This window comes from Pistacia vera, unplaced genomic scaffold, assembly GCF_008641045.1.
Source record: "Pistacia vera cultivar Batoury unplaced genomic scaffold, PisVer_v2 Contig732, whole genome shotgun sequence".
Taxonomy (NCBI): domain Eukaryota; kingdom Viridiplantae; phylum Streptophyta; class Magnoliopsida; order Sapindales; family Anacardiaceae; genus Pistacia; species Pistacia vera.
This window is the reverse complement of record NW_022196593.1, coordinates 381,623-408,780: the sequence shown is the minus strand read 5'-3', so window position 1 is coordinate 408,780 and position 27,158 is coordinate 381,623. Positions and strand designations below refer to the sequence as shown.

General features: G+C 32.9%; 6 protein-coding genes across 6 annotated transcripts; 1 reads left to right on the top strand and 5 right to left on the bottom strand.

Moving 5' to 3' along the window:
• Window positions 1-5,355: 5,355 nt before the first annotated feature.
• LOC116115129 (probable 2-oxoglutarate-dependent dioxygenase At5g05600) lies at window positions 5,356-7,604 on the top strand. Its single transcript, XM_031401279.1, has 3 exons — window positions 5,356-5,956; window positions 6,723-7,053; window positions 7,149-7,604. The coding sequence occupies exons 1-3, from the start codon at window positions 5,460-5,462 to the stop codon at window positions 7,395-7,397; spliced, it is 1,077 nt and encodes a 358-aa protein (XP_031257139.1). The 5' UTR covers window positions 5,356-5,459; the 3' UTR covers window positions 7,398-7,604.
• Window positions 7,605-9,695: 2,091 nt separating this feature from the next.
• Window positions 9,696-11,786, bottom strand: LOC116115132 (myb family transcription factor PHL7-like). Its single transcript, XM_031401282.1, has 6 exons — window positions 11,393-11,786; window positions 11,229-11,305; window positions 11,117-11,156; window positions 10,526-10,583; window positions 10,372-10,441; window positions 9,696-10,292 (listed from the first exon to the last, which is right to left on the bottom strand). The coding sequence occupies exons 1-6, from the start codon at window positions 11,496-11,498 to the stop codon at window positions 9,930-9,932; spliced, it is 714 nt and encodes a 237-aa protein (XP_031257142.1). The 5' UTR covers window positions 11,499-11,786; the 3' UTR covers window positions 9,696-9,929.
• A 350-nt stretch (window positions 11,787-12,136) lies between these two features.
• LOC116115134 (PHD finger protein ALFIN-LIKE 1-like) lies at window positions 12,137-13,380 on the bottom strand. Its single transcript, XM_031401284.1, has 2 exons — window positions 13,225-13,380; window positions 12,137-12,635 (listed from the first exon to the last, which is right to left on the bottom strand). The coding sequence occupies exons 1-2, from the start codon at window positions 13,363-13,365 to the stop codon at window positions 12,384-12,386; spliced, it is 393 nt and encodes a 130-aa protein (XP_031257144.1). The 5' UTR covers window positions 13,366-13,380; the 3' UTR covers window positions 12,137-12,383.
• Window positions 13,381-16,468: 3,088 nt separating this feature from the next.
• LOC116115133 (myb family transcription factor PHL7-like) lies at window positions 16,469-18,324 on the bottom strand. Its single transcript, XM_031401283.1, has 6 exons — window positions 18,166-18,324; window positions 18,002-18,078; window positions 17,890-17,929; window positions 17,299-17,356; window positions 17,145-17,214; window positions 16,469-17,065 (listed from the first exon to the last, which is right to left on the bottom strand). Exons 1-6 carry the CDS (start codon window positions 18,269-18,271, stop codon window positions 16,703-16,705), a joined length of 714 nt encoding a protein of 237 aa, XP_031257143.1. The 5' UTR covers window positions 18,272-18,324; the 3' UTR covers window positions 16,469-16,702.
• Window positions 18,325-18,904: 580 nt separating this feature from the next.
• LOC116115131 (PHD finger protein ALFIN-LIKE 1-like) lies at window positions 18,905-22,080 on the bottom strand. Its single transcript, XM_031401281.1, has 5 exons — window positions 21,808-22,080; window positions 21,680-21,712; window positions 21,132-21,354; window positions 19,993-20,113; window positions 18,905-19,403 (listed from the first exon to the last, which is right to left on the bottom strand). Exons 1-5 carry the CDS (start codon window positions 21,896-21,898, stop codon window positions 19,152-19,154), a joined length of 720 nt encoding a protein of 239 aa, XP_031257141.1. The 5' UTR covers window positions 21,899-22,080; the 3' UTR covers window positions 18,905-19,151.
• Window positions 22,081-23,770: 1,690 nt separating this feature from the next.
• On the bottom strand, window positions 23,771-27,028 carry LOC116115151 (dnaJ homolog subfamily B member 1-like). The gene is made up of 3 exons (XM_031401309.1): window positions 26,864-27,028; window positions 26,371-26,780; window positions 23,771-24,345 (listed from the first exon to the last, which is right to left on the bottom strand). The coding sequence occupies exons 1-3, from the start codon at window positions 27,026-27,028 to the stop codon at window positions 23,907-23,909; spliced, it is 1,014 nt and encodes a 337-aa protein (XP_031257169.1). The 3' UTR covers window positions 23,771-23,906.
• Between the last annotated feature and the right edge of the window lie 130 nt (window positions 27,029-27,158).

Here is a 27,158-nt window from a genome sequence, read left to right as displayed (position 1 = left end):
TCAGTGCACACCCGTCGGTAACTGTAGCATTACTCGGTAATTAATTACATGAATTTCATACCAATTTTGCTGTGCTATCTTCTCTTGGGCCATAGCTTTCAATTGGTCAAAAGATAGGACCAGTAATTGGAGTAGTGCAAGACGTATAATTAAATTAGAAGTGCAAAGTGCACTAGTGATGTAGAGGTTACTTGTAGAACTTGTTAACATTCTGTCTACATAGACTTTTGCACTGAGAAAAGTTTTCACTTGTTAGAATAATTGTTGTCACAAATCACACGAGGCAATGCCTTTTTGAGAGTGTCATGTCGAAGAATATAACTAAACGTTAGTACGCAAACACAACACATGATTTATCTACGAAATATTTGGTGCAAAGTGATCCAATTACATCTTTGTTTGATGCTCTCAGCTGTGACTGTGCTGCATGGTCCCCTAGCTACAGAAACATTAGATATTTTCTTTGGATATTGAGCCTTCACAATCACATGTATGCTGCTTCATCTTCAAAGGAAAGCGTAAATTTATGTCTGGCCTACGCTATTTCTGCTGATTTTACCTCAATCATTCTTGTCATGTGCTTTCACATGGATTGAACATCAATATCGCAGTGATGTGATAATGATCGACAACTCTGCTACTTTTTTACACTCCTAAATGTCCCCACAAAGTACAACTTTGGTTTCACAGTTCACACTAATGCCATTCAACATTTTAATCATTGAATTTGATTACTACACCAGGCTAAGCCAAAACTACGGTGAATTTGAAAATGCTGTGCCTTTTAGTATTTTACAAGTTTTGCATGGAAAGCAGGAGTGGGCACAAAAACATTCAAGAAATTTAGCTTTATTTCTACTACTTCTACTCACCACCTGCACCTGCCTTCATGTAATTTCCTCAAAGTGAATAAAACATACAGAGAATAACAAACAGCAAAAAAAGAAGCAATATTTCTACTACTTGTACATAGACATTATAAATTTCAAAGATCTTATTGTACTGTACGTGTAATTGCCTCTAAAAATGATGCCATAGAAATGAAGAGTATTATTTCACTAATCCGAAGCTAATTAAAGTAGGTCACAGTAATAATCCACTAGCTGAGAGGAGACTCAGAAATAATGCCAAATACCAAATCCCACTATCATTAAATATTCAGTACTGTTTCTTAGCACTGTTGTAAAAATAAATGTGCTCTAAGATCAAATAAAAAAATCATAAGTTGATGTGGAAATCATGTATGTATCAGAAATAAATAAGTGATCAATAAAATGCAAAAAGAATCGAGTCAAAAAATGTAAAAATTTGAAACAAAAGCATTAAATATCTGAAAAATGTGTGGATTTATTACTAAAAGGATTTGTGGTTTTGGTTTTGAATGGAGAATTGAACTGGGGACAGAGCGTGAAGCACGAGGGCCTTCTAGTTACCGACTCCATTCTACCACGTGGTATCCTTTTCCAGCTTACAAGATGTTTCATGCGCAGCCTGAGCCTGCATCTTAATTTAATTCCAGTTTATCAAAATATAAAAATTACATAATCAACCAACTAACCTTTCAGTAACTTCTGTTATCACTCATTCTATTGTTACAGTTTATTCGAATTCCCTTTTAATGGTTGAACTTATATCTTCTTTACATTTCACGCCTCGTGGGTTTACCCTTTTTTTAAATGAAATAATAATAGTTATTCAATTACTTATAACGTTAAATGCATATCAAAAACCATTTAATTGAGGGATTTACTAACTTACAAGGTTTTTTATTCTCTTTCTTAACCTTAATGGTTTAAGAGTGGCCAATTATGATTGATATAACTTGCATTGAATTTTATATATACACAGTAATTCTTTAGTTAGTACCGTCTTGATACAACTATATAGGATTATGCTTAATTACAGTTGAATGTTTATATGTAAAATATCCTTGAGTGAATCCAACAACACTCAAGCATGATTTTGATATAATTATATCAGAATGGTCCTGACTAGAGAATTTTTGTGTATATCAATGTTTTAAAACCCAACCTAGGGTCAAAGCCGGCAAAGTGGCTGGGTCTCAGGAGGTTTAAAATCTAGCAAACACACCCCTAAAAATTACACATCAGTTTTTATAAGTTTAAAATCCAACAAATACACCCCAAGTGCAAATCGGTGGTCGACCGGTTGGTAGCGACGACATGCCAAATGCAAATCCCACTCATCCTTTGAGCCATTTCCTGACAATATGCCCAAAATCTAGTCGAAATCAAACCATTTTGCAACCATTGTCGGCGTCGACAACACTCTCTATCACCATGAAAACACTTTCCTCAGTCTCCTAACTAAACAACAACCACCCCCCCTCCTCGGTTCTTTCTCTTTCACCACGCCAATCACTGATAACAACCTGCTGTTGTGGCTGCAAGACTTTTGTCTTTTCCAATCGTTTCACTCACTAGAAATAACCCTCGTTGTCACCTTTCAACTCACCAGAACTTTCTCTCCAAAACCCTCGATAGCCCCGCCACTTGTTGCTTGTTGATCACCGCCTTCCTCTCCAGGGTTTGTTTAAACAATGGAAATGGGTGACCTAGACTGACGAAGGCCTTGGGTCCCAGTTAAACTGGCTACCGGGTTTTAAAACACTAGTGTGTGTATATGTATATATTGAAAAAAAGATAAATAAATAGTATATCAATTAGCATACCAAAATAGCTTTACAAAGTCCAATAGAACAATATTATGTTACACCCGAATTTATAAATGGTTTGTTAATAACATGAAATAGGTGGTTAATGTTTTTATTTATATAAAAGTAATTAATTAATTCATTATAATTAAGCAAGCATTACAGTTGAAGCAAATGTAGCGATCATATTTGGCACCCCACATCATTTGTGCGATTGAAAATATATATGTGATTGATAAAGCTTAATTTGTGACAAATATTTCTTAATCTAAGTTGACGACTATTGTATTATATAGGAAGTGATAAGGCTAAGATATAGATTTGAATTACATCAAATTGAGTACACATGAATTTTTGTTACGAGCATCTTCATAACTTGAATGCAATTCAGAAGACGAATTCAAGAGTTTAAGTTGATGTGAAATTGATACGATTTACGTGTAAAATTATATCATATTAGTTGGAAAATAACATACTTGAATGAGAAACAAAATAAAAGCAAGCGATGGAGATATGATCACGTGTTTTAAATAAAGATGGTGAAAAATAGGCACGTGATGAAAAATCTAAAATCTGAAAGAACCGTAATCTGATGTCGGCCTGGAAAGACGACTCCAACTCCACTTCCACTTCCCATCTATTCACGTGTCTTTAAACACAATAACCAGAATCTGCCCTCACCACTTCCCACGGAATCTTTTTCCTTTTCCAGTTATTTCTTCTCCAATCAACTAACATTATATTAATAATAATTTCACAATAATTAATATAAAAATTCCATGATATTTACTTAGATTCATTAGGTTAGAATTATTTCCCATTTTTGGGTATTATTCATGCATCAATTCTCATTTACCAAAGGTTTCGGATTGAATAGAAAGTTTAAATACAAATAGAAAAAATACCCAAAAATGAATATCTTTTTTATGAAAAAAGAAAAAGAAAGAACAGATGGTTCCTCCAATCCAATAAAGGGTTATGTCGGCCAGTTATAGGGCAAGTTAGAGAGAGTTGCATTTAATTTGATCCTCTTAATAATGGTACATGTTCATTGCTATACATGTCGGCATATCTACTGTTCTTTCTTTTTAAGGAAATTTGTCTAGTCTCTAGAATTCTCATTCAATTATTGGCGAAATTATAGCTTACACATTGACTTGTTAACCACCATCATTTAGCTCATGTTAACTGCACGCACCATCTTAATTAAGTCCCCATGTTATTATTCATTGTGCCCGCATGTAGAATGTGAATTCATTTAAGACTGAGCAATTGCATTTTTTTTTTTAAATTGTTTGAGAAAATGATTTATGTTTTAGAGTTGTTACTACATCGTTTAACTTGCGAATACATTACTCGCTAGTATGGACATGTTCTTATTGAAGCCAAAATATTTATAGCTTCTCAAGCGTGTTTGGAGCTTCTTGACACGAAATTTTTTATATTTCCGTACTAATGATTATTTCTTTTCTTTTCTTGTGTAATTGTAGTAATGATTTATTCTTCTGTTAAAGTATACACGCATTCGATTAGTATAGTGAAATTATCAAATCTGATAACTCAATTCTACAATGACTCTTTGATTCTTCCCATCTACTTTATTTATAACTTGCAATTCATCGACATTAGGGTTCATAACTTTGTAATGCTTAAAACAATTAGCAATTGCTTGTGGCTTCACATTAGTTTAACCATATAATAACTGTATTTACAATTCCATCAAGGACATTTATCTTTATTGGTTTTAAGATACGATCTTTTATTTGTTTAAAAAGTAGATAATTGAAGCGCTGAATTGAAATCATAATACTATTAAAACTTGAATTCAAATCTTAATACTGTACTACTAAAACATGAATTATAAAATAAGAAATTTTTGTAATTATACCTCTATTAAATTATAACCTCTTTATAGTAATAAAATTAATTAGTTTCATCGTTATGACTATAAAAATGTTTTATATTATAAAATTGATTGATGAAGTGATTATGAGTGAATGATAATCAAAATAAGGTAATTATACTATATTTAAAAAAAATTTGATTGATGGGGTGATTTTAGGTAATTAGTGTCTCATAATGATAAGTCAGAATCATAACATTTATATTTGATCAATAATTACATACCTACCGCTTCGCTGTAACATGTGAGAATTCATATCTCTCATTCCATTATGGGTATTATCACAATACACTTCCTTTAAGGCTGAAAGCAAATCTCTTCTCTCATGGAAACAAAATAAATACGGGAAAAAGTAAGTTCAGAGAGATACACTGTATGTTGCGAGAGAGATAAGACAGAAACTCTCTTTCATGGTAATCAGGGAGATATTAAATTTAAAGCCAATCCAATTTTTAATTATTTTATTTTATATAAGTTGTCCCTCAAAAGGCACGTGGACAAAATCCACCCCCTTTTGGACTGGCCAAGTGTAGTCAACTAAAGCTTTACCCAGTAAAATGCCACTCACTTGTGTCACTCAAGTAGCCAAGTAGGCAAGTAGGCATCCAGGTTGGGGTATGGAGTGCTCGGTGAGCCTCTGCCTACTTAACCCTTTGAGGTAGGGAGACAAAAAATCATCCAAATCAAGTTTTCTTTTTATTAATTAAATGTGTGATAAATATAAGCAAATCAATTTCTGCACGGCGCCCAAATTATCCTTATATAAACGTCTCAATCCCACTTCAACATACCCACACAACATCCTCTCCCTTCTCTCTATCTCTCACTCTCTCAAAACTTTTATTTTTCACGTTATTTTTTCATACCATTATCACCCACAAAATGAACTGTCTTCAGAGTTGGCCTGAACCTGTTGTTAGAGTCCAATCTTTATCTGAAAGTGGCCTAACTTCAATTCCAGAGAGATACATCAAGCCGACCGTTCACAGGCCTTCAGTGAACACAGAGTTTCATCCTCATGTCAACATTCCTGTTATTGATCTCCAAAACATTTTCAGTAACGACCAAACCCTCCGTGACGACACTCTAAGTCGCATCTCAAGAGCATGTCGTGAGTGGGGTTTCCTTCAGATTGTTAACCATGGAGTTAGCCATGAACTTATGAAAAACATGCGAGAGGTGTGGCGTGAATTCTTCAAACTCCCGCTTGAGACGAAGCAAGAGTACGCCAACTCGCCTGATACTTATGAAGGGTACGGGAGTCGTTTGGGAGTTGAGAAAGGGGCTAAACTTGATTGGAGTGATTATTTCTTTCTTAATTATATGCCTCTGACCCTCAGAAACCCCAGCAAGTGGCCTGCTCTGCCAACTTCCTGCAGGTTTGTATCCTGTCTTACTTTCACTGCATGATATAAAACTGCTTGTCATCAGTCTCCCTTCTTTCTCCTTCAATCTTCGTTTAAAATTTTACAGAATTATTTTTAACACACTTCACAATAATACTATAATTATACAAGAAAAATATATATGAAGATTGTTTTCTCTATATTCAAAAGTGGTCGGCTCATCTTTCTGTGGTAAAACATAATTATGATCGATCAAATTAACATACCATTAACACAAGAACCGTGGCACACTCTTCTCGACCTGAAAAACACAATTTCCATATTGTCAAAGACGCAAAAGAAAAGGTTGAGATATTTAAGTATATATACTTTATTTGAAACTGTTTTTCAAATTTTCTTAAATAATTTATCATTTTCTAGAGTGCTAGAAGAGACAAGAGAGGGTAATCACTCACGATACATAAGTCAAACTTTAAAAATTAAAATTTTAGACATATGGGACAAATTATCTTTTGTCACATTAATTGAATCTTTCCCTAACTATAGTTAATTAACTTTATTTAAACAAAGGAATCGAAAGTATGTAATTAAGGCACCATCTCATATTGCTTGGTTAAGACTTGAGACGCACTACCTAATTGTAAAAAGTTTTCAAAACACTTCCTTTTTGTCTCAGTCCAAAACATGAACTACACGAAATGGATTTTTATTTATCGCATGTTTATTGTGCATATTAACTGTACACAGCTAGCAAGCTAGCTTCTACTGTTTATACAATATAATTAATTAATTAATGCAGGGAATTGGTAGCTGAATATGGAAATGAAGTGGTGAAATTATGTGGAATACTAATGAAGGTTCTATCTGTAAATCTTGGACTGGGAGAAGATCAACTTCAAAATGCATTTGGTGGAGAGGAAATTGGTGCATGCTTAAGGGTTAATTTTTACCCAAAATGTCCACAACCAGACCTTACTCTTGGTCTCTCTCCACACTCAGACCCTGGTGGCATGACCCTTCTCTTGCCTGATGAAAATGTTGCTGGACTTCAAGTCCGAAAAGGCGATAATTGGATCACAGTAAAGCCTGCTCCAAATGCTTTCATTGTGAACATTGGAGATCAAATTCAGGTATTGATTAAGTTCAACACAATGATAGATATGTATATATATAATTTCAGTAACAGTATTATAATGCTAAGTGTTGTTAATATATGTGTATATAGGTGCTTAGCAATGCAATATACAAGAGTGTGGAGCACCGAGTGATTGTGAATTCAGGACAAGAACGTGTGTCATTGGCATTCTTCTATAATCCAAAGAGTGATAAATTGATTCAACCAATGAAGGAGCTGGTGACAAAGAACCGACCAGCCCTTTACGAAGCCATGACATATGATGAATATAGACTTTACATACGGAGGAAAGGTCCATGTGGGAAGGCACAAGTTGATTCCTTAAAATCAAGCAGATGATCATAAACATCATCAATTTATATTTATGTCTCAGAAAAGTTAGTAGTAAAGATGAAGTATCCGTATCATGATTTCCCTTTTGCTTATGATTTACATGTAGTCACAATCGAGGAAATGAAATAAAGATGGAATTGATTGATAATGTTGTGTGGAATGGAGCTTGTTTTCTTTCACACTTAAATGAGCAGTGGATGAATAAATTTTTTATTGATGTTTTAGTAAGGCTAAGGCTAAGGCCATGAATCATGTGATTCATTATAATATGTATAAGACAGTCAAAAATGGTGGTCATTCAATGTTCTACTTTTACCTGATATAGTAGCGCTCCTGGTGTCACGTGGAAGATAATATTATATATTATAATACAGTACAATGGTTTTTTCAAGTTTAATGCATGCATGTCAAATCTGTGGTTAGTGGTTACGTTATTCGTCTATGAATTTGTTTTCAAAACGTACAAAGTTTGGTTTGAGTTGGATAACGCAATCTGAACTAAATTTTCTTTTATAGAAACTAATTAATCATATTCATAGACTTTTATAAGATAATCCTCCAATTAAAATTAACCGGAATAAAAATAAAACAAATTGAAACACGTTTATTTAAAGTTTAATGAAGAATGGTATTGTGGTTGGCAAGTAACAATGTTAGAGTTGAATTAGTCAAAAAACACTCAAAACGTGCAACCCCAGGCCCAGTAGCAGTACTTTTTCTTTCACTTATCCAACCATTTAAATGTTTTATCCAACTATCCCTTTCCTTTGAAACTATATACCACCACATGTTATTTATGTTTATTTCATTCCTCAATAATCAATATGTTGACTGTTTCATATAATTACAAACTCATCTCCAGCACTTTAAATTAACAACTTCTAGATTCATTAATTAACATAAATCAATAAAATTCATACTAAAGTCTAAATAAAAATAACATATTCTTCAAGAGTTTTGCCGACAATAATCTCTACTAACACATGCTTTTATCATAAAGTTTTTGAATAATCAACAATTCAACTTATTGATTTGTTGAACACAATAGCTATTGCTAATTGCTATATTGTAGGCAACCCTAAATTTTAATTTATTCATTTTTCACACGGGTACTCTAAATAATCAACGGCTGATGTCATTCCAGTTGCTGAGATGAGATCATAGTAGTATGATAATAATAATACAGTAAAACCTCTTTATAGTCATAATAGTGAGATCAACTAATTTTATTATTATGCGGATGTTATAACTTAATAGAGGTGTAGTTACAAAAACTATTGTTTTGATTTCTTATGTTATAAGTCATGTTTTAGTAATACAGTATTAGGATTTCAATTCATATTTTAGTAGTATTAGAATTTCAATTCAACTCTTCAATTGCCTACTTTTAAATGGATAGAAGATCGTGTCTTGGAACCAGTAAAGATAAGTGTTATTGATGGAATTGTAAATATAGTTGATGCATAGTTAATTAATGTGAAGCCACAGACAATTGTCAATGGTTTTAAGCATTACAAAATTAAGACCCTCAAACCCGATGTCAATGAATTGCAAGTTATAAATAAAGTGGATGAGGAGAATAAAAGAGTCATTGCAGAATTCGGTGATTAGATTCGATAACTTTACTACACTAATCGAATGGATATTAATTTCTTCCTCGATCATCCAAATGAGCAACAAATCGTGTATATTTTAACTGAAGAATTAACTATTGTTGTAATTAGACAAGAAGAGAAAGGAAATAATCCTGTTAAAAATATTTTGGCTTCAACAAAAAGGTGTTCATGCTAGCGAATTATTACGTACTCGCAAGTTAAAATATGTGGTAACAACTCTAAAACATAAATCATTGTCCCAAAAAATTTTAGATAAATATTTTATTTTATCTTAAACCTTTAATGTAGCATAAACTATATTTTTTGTAGTATATATATAATTATTACTATGTAGAGACAACTTTCTTCAAAATGAGAATTAGAAAAATTATAACTTATTACAATATGAAGTTTATTCTTATTTATAATTATTCTAAATTTGGACTATAATTTTTTATAACTATGTAGAGTTTATTTTTATATAGAGTGTGAGATTTTATTGTAATAATGAATAATAAAAAGACAAAATCAGAAGCTACAGTTAAATTATTTTACAGATTTTCTTATTGACGTTTCAGTTCTGGCCCATTTACTTATCTAACAACTAGAGCCCAGTTTAATGGATTGCCCATTTGTCTGACCTGTCCAATTGGAAATTTCTTCACAATGACACAGCCTCTTACATCTTTTCTTAAAAATGAAATTACAATTTGTCACACAAACATCAAATCTTATAGTATTTATTAACAATAAGCAGAGTAATACATACTACTTTCATCTTATTTATATATGATACATAATCATCCCTAGAGATGATTTGATATTTAGCTTCCATTATCTTAAAAGCATACATGTCCACACAAAACTACATATGATAATGGAGCAACTGAATATATCTCTATCCATTCTGAAACTTATTATTTAGAAAAGAAAAGGTATTATTCTATAAAAAGCTGGGCACTAAAGGTGGGGAGCAAGCTGCAATATTCCAGGGAGGATATGAAGTTTCTGGTTTCATGTCTTTGTTTAGTGTGAACATTTGTGGGAAAAAATGATCATCATTAACATCAACCCTAGCCCTTTTCATAGCTCGAATTGCGTCTGCAGATTCTATTTCATTTATGTCAGCTTCAGAATCAGAATCGAAATCCTTTGCATTTGAATCAGAGTAGTCCTCACAGAGGGATGGCAATGATATCGATGTGGGAGAATAATTAGGCTTTGCAGGTCGGTTTCTATGTTCATCTGCAATTCTATCAAGGAACCTTACTTGAGCTTCGATTTTAAGCTTCAAACTCCTTTGAACCTTCATTGTAAAACCCAAATCAGCATAAATATATTATTTTCCAATTCACGTTTGCATGGCAGCTGAAATTAAAAAATACCTCAAGTTGATCATTCAGTCGCCTTTGTACTTCCATTTGCATTAGTAAGGCTTCATTAAGCTGAGCTGCACTGCATTGTTCACACCAATATTAATGTTCATTTGGAGTTAAACAAGTTGAAGAGTGATACGTTCAAAGTCCAGGTGAGACTTACGATGTTGTACCAAAATTAGGCAGTATCTCTGAAATATTCCTCCTCTCAAACTTCCCTCCTGCGAGTTTTAAATGCAAAATACATATTATATTTAACATTAAACAATTTAAATAAATTTGATTTTAATATGCTTATACAAAAACAGATTGTTATTTATTCATACTAAATTAAGGGACACAAAATACACTTTTAAAAATCTGAAGCATTTTCCTTTAACGAAGTTTTGAATCCTTTTCTTTATTTTTTTTTTATCAAATAACTTAATTTAGAATATACAAGTACTAAGATATCTTTAAGTGAGATAAAGTGCAATAAGGGATAATTTAAGTAAAATTTTAAAGAAATTAATTTATTTAAAAAAATATATATAAAAGAGGATGTATGTAAGATAAAAGAGAAATCTATACAAGTATTTGATCATAAAAGAAATTGGTGTGAACAATGATAATTTATAGTAGTGGGAGAGGTAATTACCCGAAAAAGGAAATTAAACTAATATGATTATTTACAGATGAATGAAGCAAGTAAAACAGCATATCATTTAAAATTGAATTGAATATTTAAATGAAGTTTTCCAAAGTTGTAACTTACTAGTAGTTGATTCTGGTATAAATTTTGAGATCCTGTACTTCTGAAAGAAGAGAATTCAATCAATAAATAATAAATTTTATATTTATAGGAATATTTAAGAAAGAAAGAGCACCTGCAAGTGACTTTTGACATGGTAGATAGTCAGTCCAGCAACGCCCATAGCCTTCAAGATCCCCTTGGGTGTAGCCCCTGAAGTTAAAACCACCCCAATCAAAATAATTTCACAAGCATTTAATTTTATTATATTAGAGGTGGGGATGATTAGATTAGACTCACTATCAGGGCCACCAAGCTGATTAACAGCTTCCTCGAATCTATAATGAAGCTCTTGAGTCCAGCGCAAGCGTTCTTTACCAGAGCCATCTGAGCGACTGGAACCCATTTCAGAATTGAATTAGGGGATAGAGAGGCTCAAGCACTGCATGAGCAATATGGCTTGCTTGCTCAGAGGATTATAAGACAACCCAATAACCAAGACAAATACAGTTGTAAACACAACATGGGCGATGAGCACTAAGAAGTTTTTATAGGATTAGATGCCAAATTATGTCGCTAATTGTCGGAATTAACCAAGTTTTCCCAGACTCCAAATCATGTCAAAGTCAAACACCTAGTTTTTACTTCTCGCTTTCCAGGAAATCAAATGTCAGGCCTGATGTGTCCAAAATGAGCATCTAGCCATTGTCAACTGTCCCCCTAATCAATTCTAATTTGTCGATAAAAACTGTGTTTTAGAGAGTACAGACATTGCTAGCCTAGGCCAACCAGCTACTCAGTCAGGCCATGACCCTCTAACTATGAGGCATTTTATTTTGATATAGTAAACTATAGTATAATGATTGACCGTCAAGAGCAGAGTGATTGAACATGACAAGTAAAAATGTTCTGTATATCGCTGCTCTGTCATGCAATGAGGTCCTGATTTAGGTAACTGTTGATAACATCAAATGACTTAAAGCTCTCCCAGAGTTTCACATAGCGCAAAAGTCACCCTTACAACAAAATCTTTATGGAAGAAAGTAGAAACCAACCATGCAAATATTATTCAAGCATTGTCATAAAACAACAACTTCTACTATATATAAGTTAACATTTAAGCAAGGATTCAGCAGGGAAGCCCTAACAAAGCATCTGCTATAAACAAACATCACAACAAATTCATTACATAACTTTTTAACTTTTGAAAGAGACCTTTCTATACTATGTCAGCCACTGAAAGAACGCTGTTCAAACCCCTTCCTCCACTTGTAACTTGAGTTTAGTGATACTACTGCCTGCCCCTCTTCATGCTGCAACTTGGACATTTGTACTGCTTTATATTCTCAGCCTTAGCAGGTGTTATCTTCACACACTTTCCGTGGAACCACCTCTCACAGATGTCACAGCCAATCCAAAACTCATCTGCATTGTAATTTCCACCACAGCTCCCACATAGGGTTTCACTGTGTTCATCTTCCTCATCCTCATAACTCTCATCTGCAAGCTTAGGGACGGTTTTAACTTGGCCATCACTTGATCTCTGCATGGATGATGAACCAAACGAATGGACACAAAAATAAGGATGCATAAAATGGTTGAAAACATTTACCACAGCCAGAATAAGGGGGTAAGAATTCTAACTTTGTTACAGAAAGCCAATATATGGAACTCCGTGGCCAACTGGTTTAGAATTATAAATACAATTCTTCATTTTTAAAAACAAAGGAAACAAGAAATTTTAAGAACAAACGTTTAATTAATGTTTTAACAATTTTCAGTTAGAAAGATGCTCCTAACTTTCTTTTTTCTCCATAGTTATAAAATCTGAGATGCAATTTTTTGAATGTTATATTAAAGACATTTTTAGATAAAACTACTGCAATACAATACAGATTTTTGGATCTTAGGTTTGAAAATTATTATTTAATCATAAATCACACAAGCTCTTAGGTTCCCTTTCAAATCAACAATCATCTCCAATGAGTAATTGCTTATAGAACATCAGAACAGCACAACTATGTTGTGTGCCTCAGAAAAAGGTAAACAAAGAATGCAAATTACTAGATTGAATCTGAAAAACTTGCAGAGATATAAAAATTAAGTTCTAAACTAAGTTCAATCCCTCAAACCTTTGTGCTGCCCCGAGACTTGCTACCACTATCCACACTGGGTTTATCTTTTATAGGCTTTCTTTCTGTAACAACTTCAAAGACAGTGGGCAGATCATTGATCATGCTAAATAGACGTTTCCTGTCAAGTAGAACTGACATGAGTACTAAACAATACCATTCTCTAAAATTAATAGAAAATAAAATAAGAATTCCACTAATCAATTCAATATACTCGCAAAATGCAAACAGATGTATCAGAGTACATGCATAACACACAGCCAACTACACCAGAAACCAATAAAGTTGAACAGGCAATTCTTCCTCTCCGATGGTCTAGTGTGGACTTATCACTCAACAGAAAGAGGCACATCTAAAGCACAACCAGTCATCACAGATGATATGCATATAACCATAAACTGTCATGTAGTGAACTCAGGCTCACTCTTTGGTATGACTTACTGTGAAGCCTTTTTCTTTTCCCTCTTTTGTAGCCCAAACGTGATATTCTAGTCAGATCACAAATGTCACAGCCAAAGGGAAGAAGTGCAGGAAGGTACGACTTATTACAGAATCAAATTGCATTTTGTAAACGGTGGTAACCCATTAATAAAAAATTTCTTTGTTAAAGGCCTTAACGTGTGTTCTAAGATGACTCCAATAGTGGGAAAAAAAAAAACGAACGACAAAAGAAGATTGGCATAATTAATATAAGTAATCTCCCCAACTTCCGGCAACAGGCTTCATAAACAAATCACAATATTTCCTTCCCTCGAAAACTTCCCTCTGCGAGTTTAAATGCAAAAACATATTAATTTAACATTAAACAATTTAATAAATTTGATTATATGCTTATACAAAAACAGAGTGTATTTATTCATACTAAATTAAGGGACACAAAATACACTTTTAAAAATCTGAAGCATTTCCTTTAACGAAGTTTTGAATCCTTTTTTTTTTTTTTAATCAAAAAACTTAATTTAAATATCAAGTATTAAGATATCTTTAAGGTGAGAAAGTGCAATAAGTGATAATTTAAGTAAAATTTAAAGAATTAATTTATAAAAAAATATATAAACGAGGATGTATGTAAGATAAAAGAGAATCTATACAAGTATTTGATCATAAAGAAATGGTGTGAACAATGATAATTTATAGTAGTGGGAGAGGTAATTACCCGAAAAAGGAAATTAAACTAATATGATTATTTACAGATGAATGAAGCAAGTAAAACATCATATCATTTAAAATTGAATTGAATATTTAAATGAAGTTTCCAAAGTTGTAACTTACTAGTAGTTGATTCTGGTATAAATTTTGAGATCCTGTACTTCTGAAAGAAGAGAATTCAATCAATAAATAATAAATTTATATTTATATTTTAGGAATATTTAAGAAAGAAAGAGCACCTGCAAGTGACTTTTGACATGGTAGATAGTCAGTCCAGCAACGCCCATAGCCTTCAAGATTCTGGGTGTAGCCCCTGAAGTTAAAACCACCCCAATCAAAATAATTTCACAAGATTTATTTATAGATTAGAGGGGGATGATTAGACTCACTTCAGGGCCACCAAGCTGATTAACAGCTCTCGAATCTATAATGAAGCTCTGAGTCCGCAGCAATGCTTCGACTTTAAATTAACAACTTCTAGATTCATTAATTAACATAAATCAATAAAATTCATATAAAAGTCTAAATAAAAATAACATATTCTTCAAGAGTTTTGCCGACAATAATCTCTACTAACACATGCTTTTATCATAAAGTTTTTGAATAATCAACAATTCAACTTATTGATTTGTTGAACACAATAGCTATTGCTAATTGCTATATTGTAGGCAACCCTAAATTTTAATTTATTCATTTTTCACACGGGTACTCTAAATAATCAATGGTTGATGTCATTCTAGTTGCTGAGATGAGATCATAGTAGTATGATAATAATAATACAGTAAACCTCTTTATAGTTATAATAGTGAGATCAACTAATTTTATTACTATGAGGATGTTATAACTTAATAGATGTGTAATTACAAAAACTATTGTTTTGATTTCTTATGTTATAAGTCATGTTTTAGTAATACAGTATCAGGATTTCAATTCATATTTTAGTAGTATTAGAATTTAAATTCAGCGCTTCAATTGCTTACTTTGAAATGGATAGAAGATCGTGTCTTGGAACCAGTAAAGATAAGTGTCATTGATGGAACTGTAAATACCATTGATACATAGTCAATTGATGTGAAGCCAGAGACAATTGCCAATGGTTTTAAGTACTGCAAAATTAAGACCCTCGAACTTGATGTCAATGAATTGTAAATTACAAATGAAGTGAATGGGGAGAATAAAAGAGTCATTGCAGAATTGAATGATCAAATTCGACAACATTACTTCACTAATCGAATTAATATTAATTTCTTTCTCGATCATCTAAATGAGCAACAAATTGTGTATGTTTTAACTGAAGAAGAAACTATTGCTACAATTAGACAAGAAGAGAAAGAAAATAATCTTGCTAAAAATATTTTGGCTTCAACAAGAAGGTGTCTATGCTAATGAATTATTACGTACTTGCAAGTTAAAATATGTGGTAACAACTCTAAAATATAAATAATTGTCCCAAACAACTTTAGATAAATATTTTATTGTATCTTAAACCTTTAATATAACATAAAATTTTTTTTTTTGTAATATACATATAATTATTACTATGTAGAGACAGATTTCCTTAAGGCGAGAATTAGAAAAATTATAACTTATTACAATATGGAGTTTATTCTTATTTATAATTATCCTAAATTGAGACTATAATTTTTTATAATTATGTAAAGTTTATTCCTATATAGAGTATCATTATAGAAATGTTTTACTGTAAGAGTAATACTAGCATTACAAAGAGTCAAATCCAGCCCTTGAAATTCATGATTGCCTCTTTCTCTCTCTTTTTTTTCCTTCTTTCAAGAACTGGATTTAACTTTTTATATAACTCTTTATATGTCTTTTTATAAGACTAGTGTTACGCTTACTGTAATAATGAATAAGAAAAAGACAAAATCATAAGCTACAGCTAAATTATTTTACAGAAATCTCTTGCTATAGGTCCAATAACCCAAATTTTCTTATTGACGTTTCAGTTCTGGCCCATTTACTTGTCTAAGAACTAGAGCCCAGTTTAATGGATTGCCCATTTGTCTGACCTGTCCAATTGGAAATTTCTTCACAATGACACAGCTTCTTACATCTTTTCTTAAAAATGAAATTACAATTTGTCACACAAACATCAAATCTTATAGTATTTATTAACAATAAGCAGAGTAATACATACTACTTTCATCTTATTTATATATGATACATAATCATCCCTAGAGATGATTTGATATTTAGCTTCCATTATCTTAAAAGCATACATGTCCACACAAAACTACATATGATAATGGAGCAACTGAATATATCTCTATCCATTCTGAAACTTATTATTTAGAAAAGAAAAGGTATTATTCTATAAAAAGCTGGGCACTAAAGGTGGGGAGCAAGCTGCAATATTCCAGGGAGGATATGAAGTTTCTGGTTTCATGTCTTTGTTTAGTGTGAACATTTGTGGGAAAAAATGATCATCATTAACATCAACCCTAGCCCTTTTCATAGCTCGAATTGCGTCTGCAGATTCTATTTCATTTATGTCAGCTTCAGAATCAGAATCGAAATCCTTTGCATTTGAATCAGAGTAGTCCTCACAGAGGGATGGCAATGATATCGATGTGGGAGAATAATTAGGCTTTGCAGGTCGGTTTCTATGTTCATCTGCAATTCTATCAAGGAACCTTACTTGAGCTTCGATTTTAAGCTTCAAACTCCTTTGAACCTTCATTGTAAAACCCAAATCAGCATAAATATATTATTTTCCAATTCACGTTTGCATGGCAGCTGAAATTAAAAAATACCTCAAGTTGATCATTCAGTCGCCTTTGTACTTCCATTTGCATTAGTAAGGCTTCATTAAGCTGAGCTGCACTGCATTGTTCACACCAATATTAATGTTCATTTGGAGTTAAACAAGTTGAAGAGTGATACGTTCAAAGTCCAGGTGAGACTTACGATGTTGTACCAAAATTAGGCAGTATCTCTGAAATATTCCTCCTCTCAAACTTCCCTCCTGCGAGTTTTAAATGCAAAATACATATTATATTTAACATTAAACAATTTAAATAAATTTGATTTTAATATGCTTATACAAAAACAGATTGTTATTTATTCATACTAAATTAAGGGACACAAAATACACTTTTAAAAATCTGAAGCATTTTCCTTTAACGAAGTTTTGAATCCTTTTCTTTATTTTTTTTTTATCAAATAACTTAATTTAGAATATACAAGTACTAAGATATCTTTAAGTGAGATAAAGTGCAATAAGGGATAATTTAAGTAAAATTTTAAAGAAATTAATTTATTTAAAAAAATATATATAAAAGAGGATGTATGTAAGATAAAAGAGAAATCTATACAAGTATTTGATCATAAAAGAAATTGGTGTGAACAATGATAATTTATAGTAGTGGGAGAGGTAATTACCCGAAAAAGGAAATTAAACTAATATGATTATTTACAGATGAATGAAGCAAGTAAAACAGCATATCATTTAAAATTGAATTGAATATTTAAATGAAGTTTTCCAAAGTTGTAACTTACTAGTAGTTGATTCTGGTATAAATTTTGAGATCCTGTACTTCTGAAAGAAGAGAATTCAATCAATAAATAATAAATTTTATATTTATAGGAATATTTAAGAAAGAAAGAGCACCTGCAAGTGACTTTTGACATGGTAGATAGTCAGTCCAGCAACGCCCATAGCCTTCAAGATTCCCTTGGGTGTAGCCCCTGAAGTTAAAACCACCCCAATCAAAATAATTTCACAAGCATTTAATTTTATTAGATTAGAGGTGGGGATGATTAGATTAGACTCACTATCAGGGCCACCAAGCTGATTAACAGCCTCCTCGAATCTATAATGAAGCTCTTGAGTCCAGCGCAAGCGTTCTTTACCAGAGCCATCTGAGCGACTGGAACCCATTTCAGAATTGAATTAGGGGATAGAGAGGCTCAAGCACTGCATGAGCAATATGGCTTGCTTGCTCAGAGGATTATAAGACAACCCAATAACCAAGACAAATACAGTTGTAAACACAACATGGGCGATGAGCACTAAGAAATTTTTATAGGATTAGATGCCAAATTATGTCGCTAATTGTCGGAATTAACCAAGTTTTCCCAGACTCCAAATCATGTCAAAGTCAAACACCTAGTTTTTACTTCTCGCTTTCCAGGAAATCAAATGCCAGGCCTGATGTGTCCAAAATGAGCATCTAGCCATTGTCAACTGTCCCCCTAATCAATTCTAATTTGTCGATAAAAACTGTGTTTTAGAGAGTACAGACATTGCTAGGCCAACCAGCTACTCAGTCAGGCCATGACCCTCTAACTATGAGGCATTTTATTTTGATATAGTAAACTATAGTATAATGATTGACCGTCAAGAGCAGAGTGATTGAACATGACAAGTAAAAATGTTCTGTATATCGCTGCTCTGTCATGCAATGAGGTCCTGATTTAGGTAACTGTTGATAACATCAAATGACTTAAAGCTCTCCCAGAGTTTCACATAGCGCAAAAGTCACCCTTACAACAAAATCTTTATGGAAGAAAGTAGAAACCAACCATGCAAATATTATTCAAGCATTGTCATAAAACAACAACTTCTACTATATATAAGTTAACATTTAAGCAAGGATTCAGCAGGGAAGCCCTAACAAAGCATCTGCTATAAACAAACATCACAACAAATTCATTACATAACTTTTTAACTTTTGAAAGAGACCTTTCTATACTATGTCAGCCACTGAAAGAACGCTGTTCAAACCCCTTCCTCCACTTGTAACTTGAGTTTAGTGATACTACTGCCTGCCCCTCTTCATGCTGCAACTTGGACATTTGTACTGCTTTATATTCTCAGCCTTAGCAGGTGTTATCTTCACACACTTTCCGTGGAACCACCTCTCACAGATGTCACAGCCAATCCAAAACTCATCTGCATTGTAATTTCCACCACAGCTCCCACATAGGGTTTCACTGTGTTCATCTTCCTCATCCTCATAACTCTCATCTGCAAGCTTAGGGACGGTTTTAACTTGGCCATCACTTGATCTCTGCATGGATGATGAACCAAACGAATGGACACAAAAATAAGGATGCATAAAATGGTTGAAAACATTTACCACAGCCAGAATAAGGGGGTAAGAATTCTAACTTTGTTACAGAAAGCCAATATATGGAACTCCGTGGCCAACTGGTTTAGAATTATAAATACAATTCTTCATTTTTAAAAACAAAGGAAACAAGAAATTTTAAGAACAAACGTTTAATTAATGTTTTAACAATTTTCAGTTAGAAAGATGCTCCTAACTTTCTTTTTTCTCCATAGTTATAAAATCTGAGATGCAATTTTTTGAATGTTATATTAAAGACATTTTTAGATAAAACTACTGCAATACAATACAGATTTTTGGATCTTAGGTTTGAAAATTATTATTTAATCATAAATCACACAAGCTCTTAGGTTCCCTTTCAAATCAACAATCATCTCCAATGAGTAATTGCTTATAGAACATCAGAACAGCACAACTATGTTGTGTGCCTCAGAAAAAGGTAAACAAAGAATGCAAATTACTAGATTGAATCTGAAAAACTTGCAGAGATATAAAAATTAAGTTCTAAACTAAGTTCAATCCCTCAAACCTTTGTGCTGCCCCGAGACTTGCTACCACTATCCACACTGGGTTTATCTTTTATAGGCTTTCTTTCTGTAACAACTTCAAAGACAGTGGGCAGATCATTGATCATGCTAAATAGACGTTTCCTGTCAAGTAGAACTGACATGAGTACTAAACAATACCATTCTCTAAAATTAATAGAAAATAAAATAAGAATTCCACTAATCAATTCAATATACTCGCAAAATGCAAACAGATGTATCAGAGTACATGCATAACACACAGCCAACTACACCAGAAACCAATAAAGTTGAACAGGCAATTCTTACTCTCCGATGGTCTAGTGCGGACTTATCACTCAACAGAAAGAGGCACATCTAAAGCAAAACCAGTCATCACAGATGATATGCATATAACCATAAACTGTCATGTAGTGAACTCAGGCTCACTCTTTGGTATGACTTACTGTGAAGCCTTTTTCTTTTCCCTCTTTTGTAGCCCAAATGTGATATTCTAGTCAGATCACAAATGTCACAGCCAAAGGGAAGAAGTGAAGGAAGGTATGACTTATTACAGAATCAAATTGCATTTTGTAAACGGTGGTAACCCATTAATAAAAAATTTCTTTGTTAAAGGCCTTAACTTGTGTTCTAAGATGACTCCAATGGTGGGAAAAAAAAAAAAGAACGACAAAAGAAGATTGGCATAATTAATATAAGTAATCTCCCCAACTTCCAGCAACAGGCGTCATAAACAAATCACATTAGAAACTAGCCAAATAAATTAAAGAATAGGCCTTATTAATCAATAGGTAGAATGACAAAATCTTGACATCAGCTTATACTTATAATCGAAAAAGGAAAAAAAAAAAAACAATAGAAGAGCCTTCTCATGTTAATAAACTCACTCCAATCTTCCTAAATTGAGACTGCACAAATCAAAATCTTCCAAAAACCACTGAATATCAACAAAACAAGTCGAATGGCATTACAAACTGACACAAAAGTATGTAAATCAACCACACAATTTAATCCAACTCCCAAATATTCAAGGATACTATAAGCTACCAGGGAATGTTAACACTACCAAATAGCTATCAGTGATCACATAAAGTTAAAAACAATGATAATTCAAATGCAGCAAAAAGGCAAGGCAAAATTTTACCTTTCATTGCGGTTAAGACGAGCTCCAAGATAGAAAGCCACAGAAAGCAACCACGAATCAGTATGCACCGCAACGAGAGATAGCCAATCCTTGCGGTTCATTCCATCTCTTGCAAAATTAATCCCAAGTGCCGGCTCCGGAAGCTCCGGTGGAACTTCCTCAGCTGGCAGAGTAACTTCCCATGACTCGTTCGGATGTCCGTAGAGGCACAGGTTCTCCTTGTCTAAACCAAAACCCCCAATTTTTAAATGAAAAAGCAGTATAGTAAATTTGGTAACTAGTAATTTTCTCTTTAAGACGGTTCTCTGATTTAACAAACTTCCTTCAGTCTGGAAATTATTTTCGTGAAATTCAAGTAAATATTATCTCTGTTTTCAAACCAGCAAAATAAATATAGGGAAAATGCATGTAAAAATTCAAACTTGGCTCCAAACTTTTAAAAAAAAAAAAAATTCAAAATTTGACCTAATATAGCATAAAAACTAAGAAGAAAAATTAAATTAAAATTAAACAAAGAAGGACAACTCCGATCTACAATTGCACGTTACCTGGATCACAGAGTCCGTAGAATTCATCGACATCTGAGAAAATTACAAAGGAAGAAGATAAAGGCACGCGTCAAACATAGTTAAAGATAGACAAAACCTAAGAGAGAGAAAGTAGAGATTGGAGTTACCGTAAGTTAAAGCACGAACAACGCCAGCTCGTCTGGAACAATAATCTTTGAAGATCTCCTCGACGGTTCGCGGACTCGAAGCCATTTCCATGGCAAAATAGAGATCTAAGTAAGTTGATTGGATTTAAATAGAGATATGAATTGGATTTTATTGGAGAAATTGGAATTGGAGAGACATGGAGATGGTATCGAAGAAGAAGAAGAAGAAGAAGAAGAAGATTCACATGTAGACGTGAAAATAGCGAAACAGAGTGTTAGATTAACGCTACTAAGGTTATAATTTCTATTTGACACACTCACTTTTTATTACTTCCAAGTTTGAAAACCACTTGGCTGTACCAGAAGCGTTCTAAATATCGACTTAGGAGTGTACCTAGTAAAACTAAGAGTGGAAAAATTGTTTTAATTTTATTTTCAGTTTTTACCTAGTACTAGTAGAACCATTTCATTTAGAAGTTAAATAATACTCATTTTGCAATAGCTTTGTAATTGATAAAAAAACTTCTTTTTAAATAATATTTATTTTTCATGAAAAAATTTAATTGATGAGATTATACCAACATAATATTTTCACTTAAAGTGCTAGATATTAATATTTTAATCCTTAACGTTAATACTATATATTATAATTAAAGTTTAAATGTTGATAATATAGTAGAACATCTCTATAGTCATAATGTTAGGATGAACAAAATTTATTACTATAAGAAGGTTATAACTTAATAGAAGTGTAGTTACAATAATTATTGTGTTGATTACAAAATTATTGTTTTGATTTCTTATTTTATAATTCATGTTTTAGTAGTATTATGATTTCAATTCATTGTTTTAGTGACATTATGATAGTATGGAAATAGATATCAAAGAATCATTACAAAATTGAGTGATCAGATTCGACAATTTCACTACACTAATCAAATGAATATTAATACTTAGTAATAAATGGTGTATGTTTTAATTGAAGAATAAATTATTACTAAAATTAGATAAAAAGAGAAAGGAGATAATCCCGATAATGAATACACTATGGAAATACCAAAAGTTTCGTGCTAAGAAGTTTCAAACATGTTTAAAAGCTAAAAATATTTTAGCTTCAACAAAAAGGTGTCCATGTTGGCGACTTATTATGTACCCGCAAGATAAAATATATGATAACAATTCTCTAAAACATAAATCATTGTCTCAAACAACTTTACATAAATATTTTATTTCACTTTAAACATTTAATGTAACATAACATATTTTTTTTTTATAATATACATATAATTATTATTATGTGGAGACAAGTTCCTTAAGACGGGATCTAAAAAAATTATAACTTATTACAATATAAAATTTATTCTTATTTATAACTAACCCAAATTGAAGATTATTCCTATATAAAGTATTACTAAAGAAAAGTTTTACTCTATTATTATTATTATTATTATTATTATTATTTATGTCAGTTCATCCACTTCAAAAACCATTAGAATTGAATCATCATGATCTAATATTACAAATTTAAGTCAATATAAACCTAATTAAAAAAAATAAAAAGAGGTTATCTGTTCTTATTCAATATTTGGAATTTCTATGATAGAAATTATAAAAGTTAATTAATATGACTCGTTAAAATTCCTTAAAAGACGGAAACTTTAAAAAAAAAAAAAAAAAATTCCATCGTGTCTTCGTGGCGATTGACTTTTGCCCCAAGCCTTGTTTTCCATAACTTTATTTAGTTGTCTCACTTCAGTTTCTAGTTTCCATCTTTAATGCTTGAAAATATGAAGATGACAATGTAAGGAGCCATCGAGGAACGCCTTTTGCTGGTTGTTTCAAAGCTTGTTATTACAGTAAAAATTTTAACACAAGCAAATTTAAACAAGAAAAATACAACTGTTGGGGTCGAGGAAAAGGAAAGGAGGCGGTAATTGCTTTTTTGAACAGGAATAACGGAAACCAATTAGTACGGTAACAGTAATGCAAATAACAATTTAAATTTATAACTCTAATGTATGGAATCCGGAATTCAACAACATATGAATTTCCCTTTCCAGAACCAAAAAACCAGCAAAGAAAACCAAAAGCAAGCTTACATGAGTTTTGATGATCTTTTATTACGATGATATTAATCGTTTAAGTCCAGTTTTCTGCTCCGAGGTAAGCTTGGATGGAAACTTGATGTTGAACTTGATTCTTAAGTTCCCCCTTTTGGAAGGTTCCTTGGGGATAGGCATTCCCTCCCCTTTAACAACTTCTTCATGGGTGGGACTGATGACAGAATTGATGGGAACCGTCAGATTCCGCCCATCAAGTGTTGTCAATTGTGCTGTGTAACCAGTCAGAGCTTCCACAAGAGATATCTTTTGGGTGACTATAAGATCATTGCCATCCCTCTTGAACACACTGTGAGGCTTCTCATCAATGATGAAGACAAGATCGGAGGGTATAACATTTCGCTGTTCATTTCCCTTCTCCGGAAAAGTAATTTTTGTCCCTTTCTTCCACCCTGGCTTCACTTCAATTGTCAGAATTTCCTCAACGGTACTGGGTCTCCTGTGCAACAAAGTAACATATCAGAGATGTACATGAGATTAAAAATAATAAATGAGGTAATAAATCTCTAACTTCCCTATTGTAAAGTTCAATAGCACAATTTTGTTGGTTAACAGATAATACATTAATGAATTAGATTAAATGAGTTAAAGAATGAAGGAATCCTGATGGTATTTTTATTACTAAAATTTCCTTCTACAGTACACATGTTTAATGCTATCAGTTAATAAATGGTTCATTTATTCATATATATATGAACGAAGCTATCATCCCCGTTTTGGTGAGTTTTGGGAGCAATTATAAACCTAAAACCATCAACTGAATAAGACACAAGCGAGGATAAATGGTCCACTCTCTATTCAATAGGCCATGCCTGAACAAATTCTAAACAGCAGCCATCCTCCAAATGAACTCACTTGTTGCCCAAAACCTGAAACAAGATCCAGGTTACTATATGCTACTCGATATATAGACACTAGTGGCCACAAAACTTGATGGGAATTATAAAACCAGTCCCAAGTTTGTTAAGATGCTCCAAAATGCCTCTTGGATCTCTTTTTGACATCACACCAGAAAGAAGGTACAAAATGAGCTTCTGATTTGTTAGCAAGGGAGAACAACAGCCATTAGTAGACAATTTTGCTAGGAAGAACACCCAGGTTTCAACTCTATTATAAAGCTTATGAGTGCCTTTTGATACTGGCATTGACAGACCAGACAAACATAACTCTCATCAGATGCAAATAACAAGGTGAATTAGAAACAGTAAACCGCTTTGCAACCAAATACCATTTGCTTTGTCCTTTAGGTAAAACTGGTGGCATAGCTTAAAAATTAGGAACTGAAACAATAATCATCCATGAAAGTTCTCTTATCACCCCAAGAAATGTGAAAAGACAATGCACATGCACTGCATACATCCTACTAAAATGTAAAGCAGAAATGCATCCACAAACATCTATAACATATCTATAATCTTTCCCTAACTGGCATTACACAACAAACCTGCAAAATAATGAAACTAAGATTACTATAGCAGACAGAATAAATAAAAGACATTTACAATTTCATTACAGCTCATTCAGAAGTTAACTCTTGCAATGCGACTAGTACCTCATTTAGTATGAGAAAAGGTATGGCAGTGATGCCAAAAAAAGTGATACAAAACAACCATTTACCATTTGATAAGCAAATCATATTTCAACTTATTTTCTATAATTAAATCAGATTATGCAAAGAGTGTTAGTTTGTCACTGAGAAAAAAATACATATTAGCAGATGCATAATTGCACACACATGCATGAAAAAAAATCACAGCCACTCCAGTATTTCAGTCGTTGAGTAATTGATACAGATGAAAATAAAAATTGCTCAATGACATAGCAACTATAACCAATAATATCATTAGCATCCATTACTCATATGTTGAATAACATTTCATCAATAATAATCTTATGCAATTACACAATTAGAGGAAATTTTTATTGCCTTTCTGGGTATGCAGATAACTATCTTAATACAGTATGATTTTCCAACAAAAGAATCAATTGTTTAATTAGGATGTCATAGGAGAAGAAGCTAAGTGAAATTTGATAATAGCTACTGATAACCTGTAATTGTACCCACACCCCCCACCCCCCCAAATCCAAAAAAACTCAAAAAAGCACCTGAAGAAGCCACAAAGTCTGCCAAATTACAATTTTCTTTCTAAGAATCGAATAATATCTCGCATTTATAAAGTCGCACCATTGCCATGCAAGCAAATAAGAATTTTCCAAAAAAGATCACTCCACCTATTCCACTTTTCTCAGGTAGAACAAATTGAGAAAAACCAAGTAGTTTTAAACCACAAATTCAGATCGATGTTCATCAAGTCCATTATCTATAATATCAATGTGATTAACGAGTATGATTCAACTTAAATTTTCACCCTTGAATATAGCTAAGTCATGAACTAGACCACATAAAATCAAAACAGTAAATCAGAATTGAAGTTTAATTTAAAACTTAGAAAAAAGAGCTTACCCAGAGGCATCAATAACATCCCTAGAAATCTTCATCTTCTTGGTTGTTCCCTTATACAATTCCTCCAAACTACAAGGCAATGTTCGCTCTATAGCCGCGGCTTTTCTTGGCGCATTCGTAGAGCCTTCGCCGGCTGCTCCTCTAAATGAGGCAAAAATATCATCGCCGAACATACCTCTCGGAAATCCTGAAGCGCTGGCGCGTGAACCCCCCATGTCACCCATCCCTCCAAACGGACTTGAAAACCCGAAAAACTCGGAAAATATATCTTCGGGATTCCTAGTATTGAACCGAAACGTCGTCGATGGCCCACCCGAAAACCCGCCCGCACCAGGTGGCGGTACCTGGCCCTTCAAACCTTCCTCTCCGTACTGATCATACACCGCTCTTTTTTGTGGATCACTCAAAACCTGAAATTAACAATTAATGAATAAATATATACATATAAAAACACAAATACTACACCATTTAGTCAAACAGAGAGGAATTGTACATCATAAGCTTCAGAGATTTGTTTAAATTTGGCTTCAGCTTCTTTCTTGTTGGTAGGGTTCTTATCTGGATGCCACTTCATGGCGAGTTTGCGATATGCTTTCTTCAAATCTTCGTCTTTGGCGTTCCGGTCTACTTGGAGAATCTTGTAATAATCTACACCCATCGGTGGTTCTTCGTCTTTTTGCCTCTTGCGTTTCCTCGTGGTTGGCAGTTATATCTGAAAGTTTTCGATACTTTGCTTAGTTTATGGCCGGAAGTTTTTAATCGCCGACACTGCTGACTGGTGTTACTTT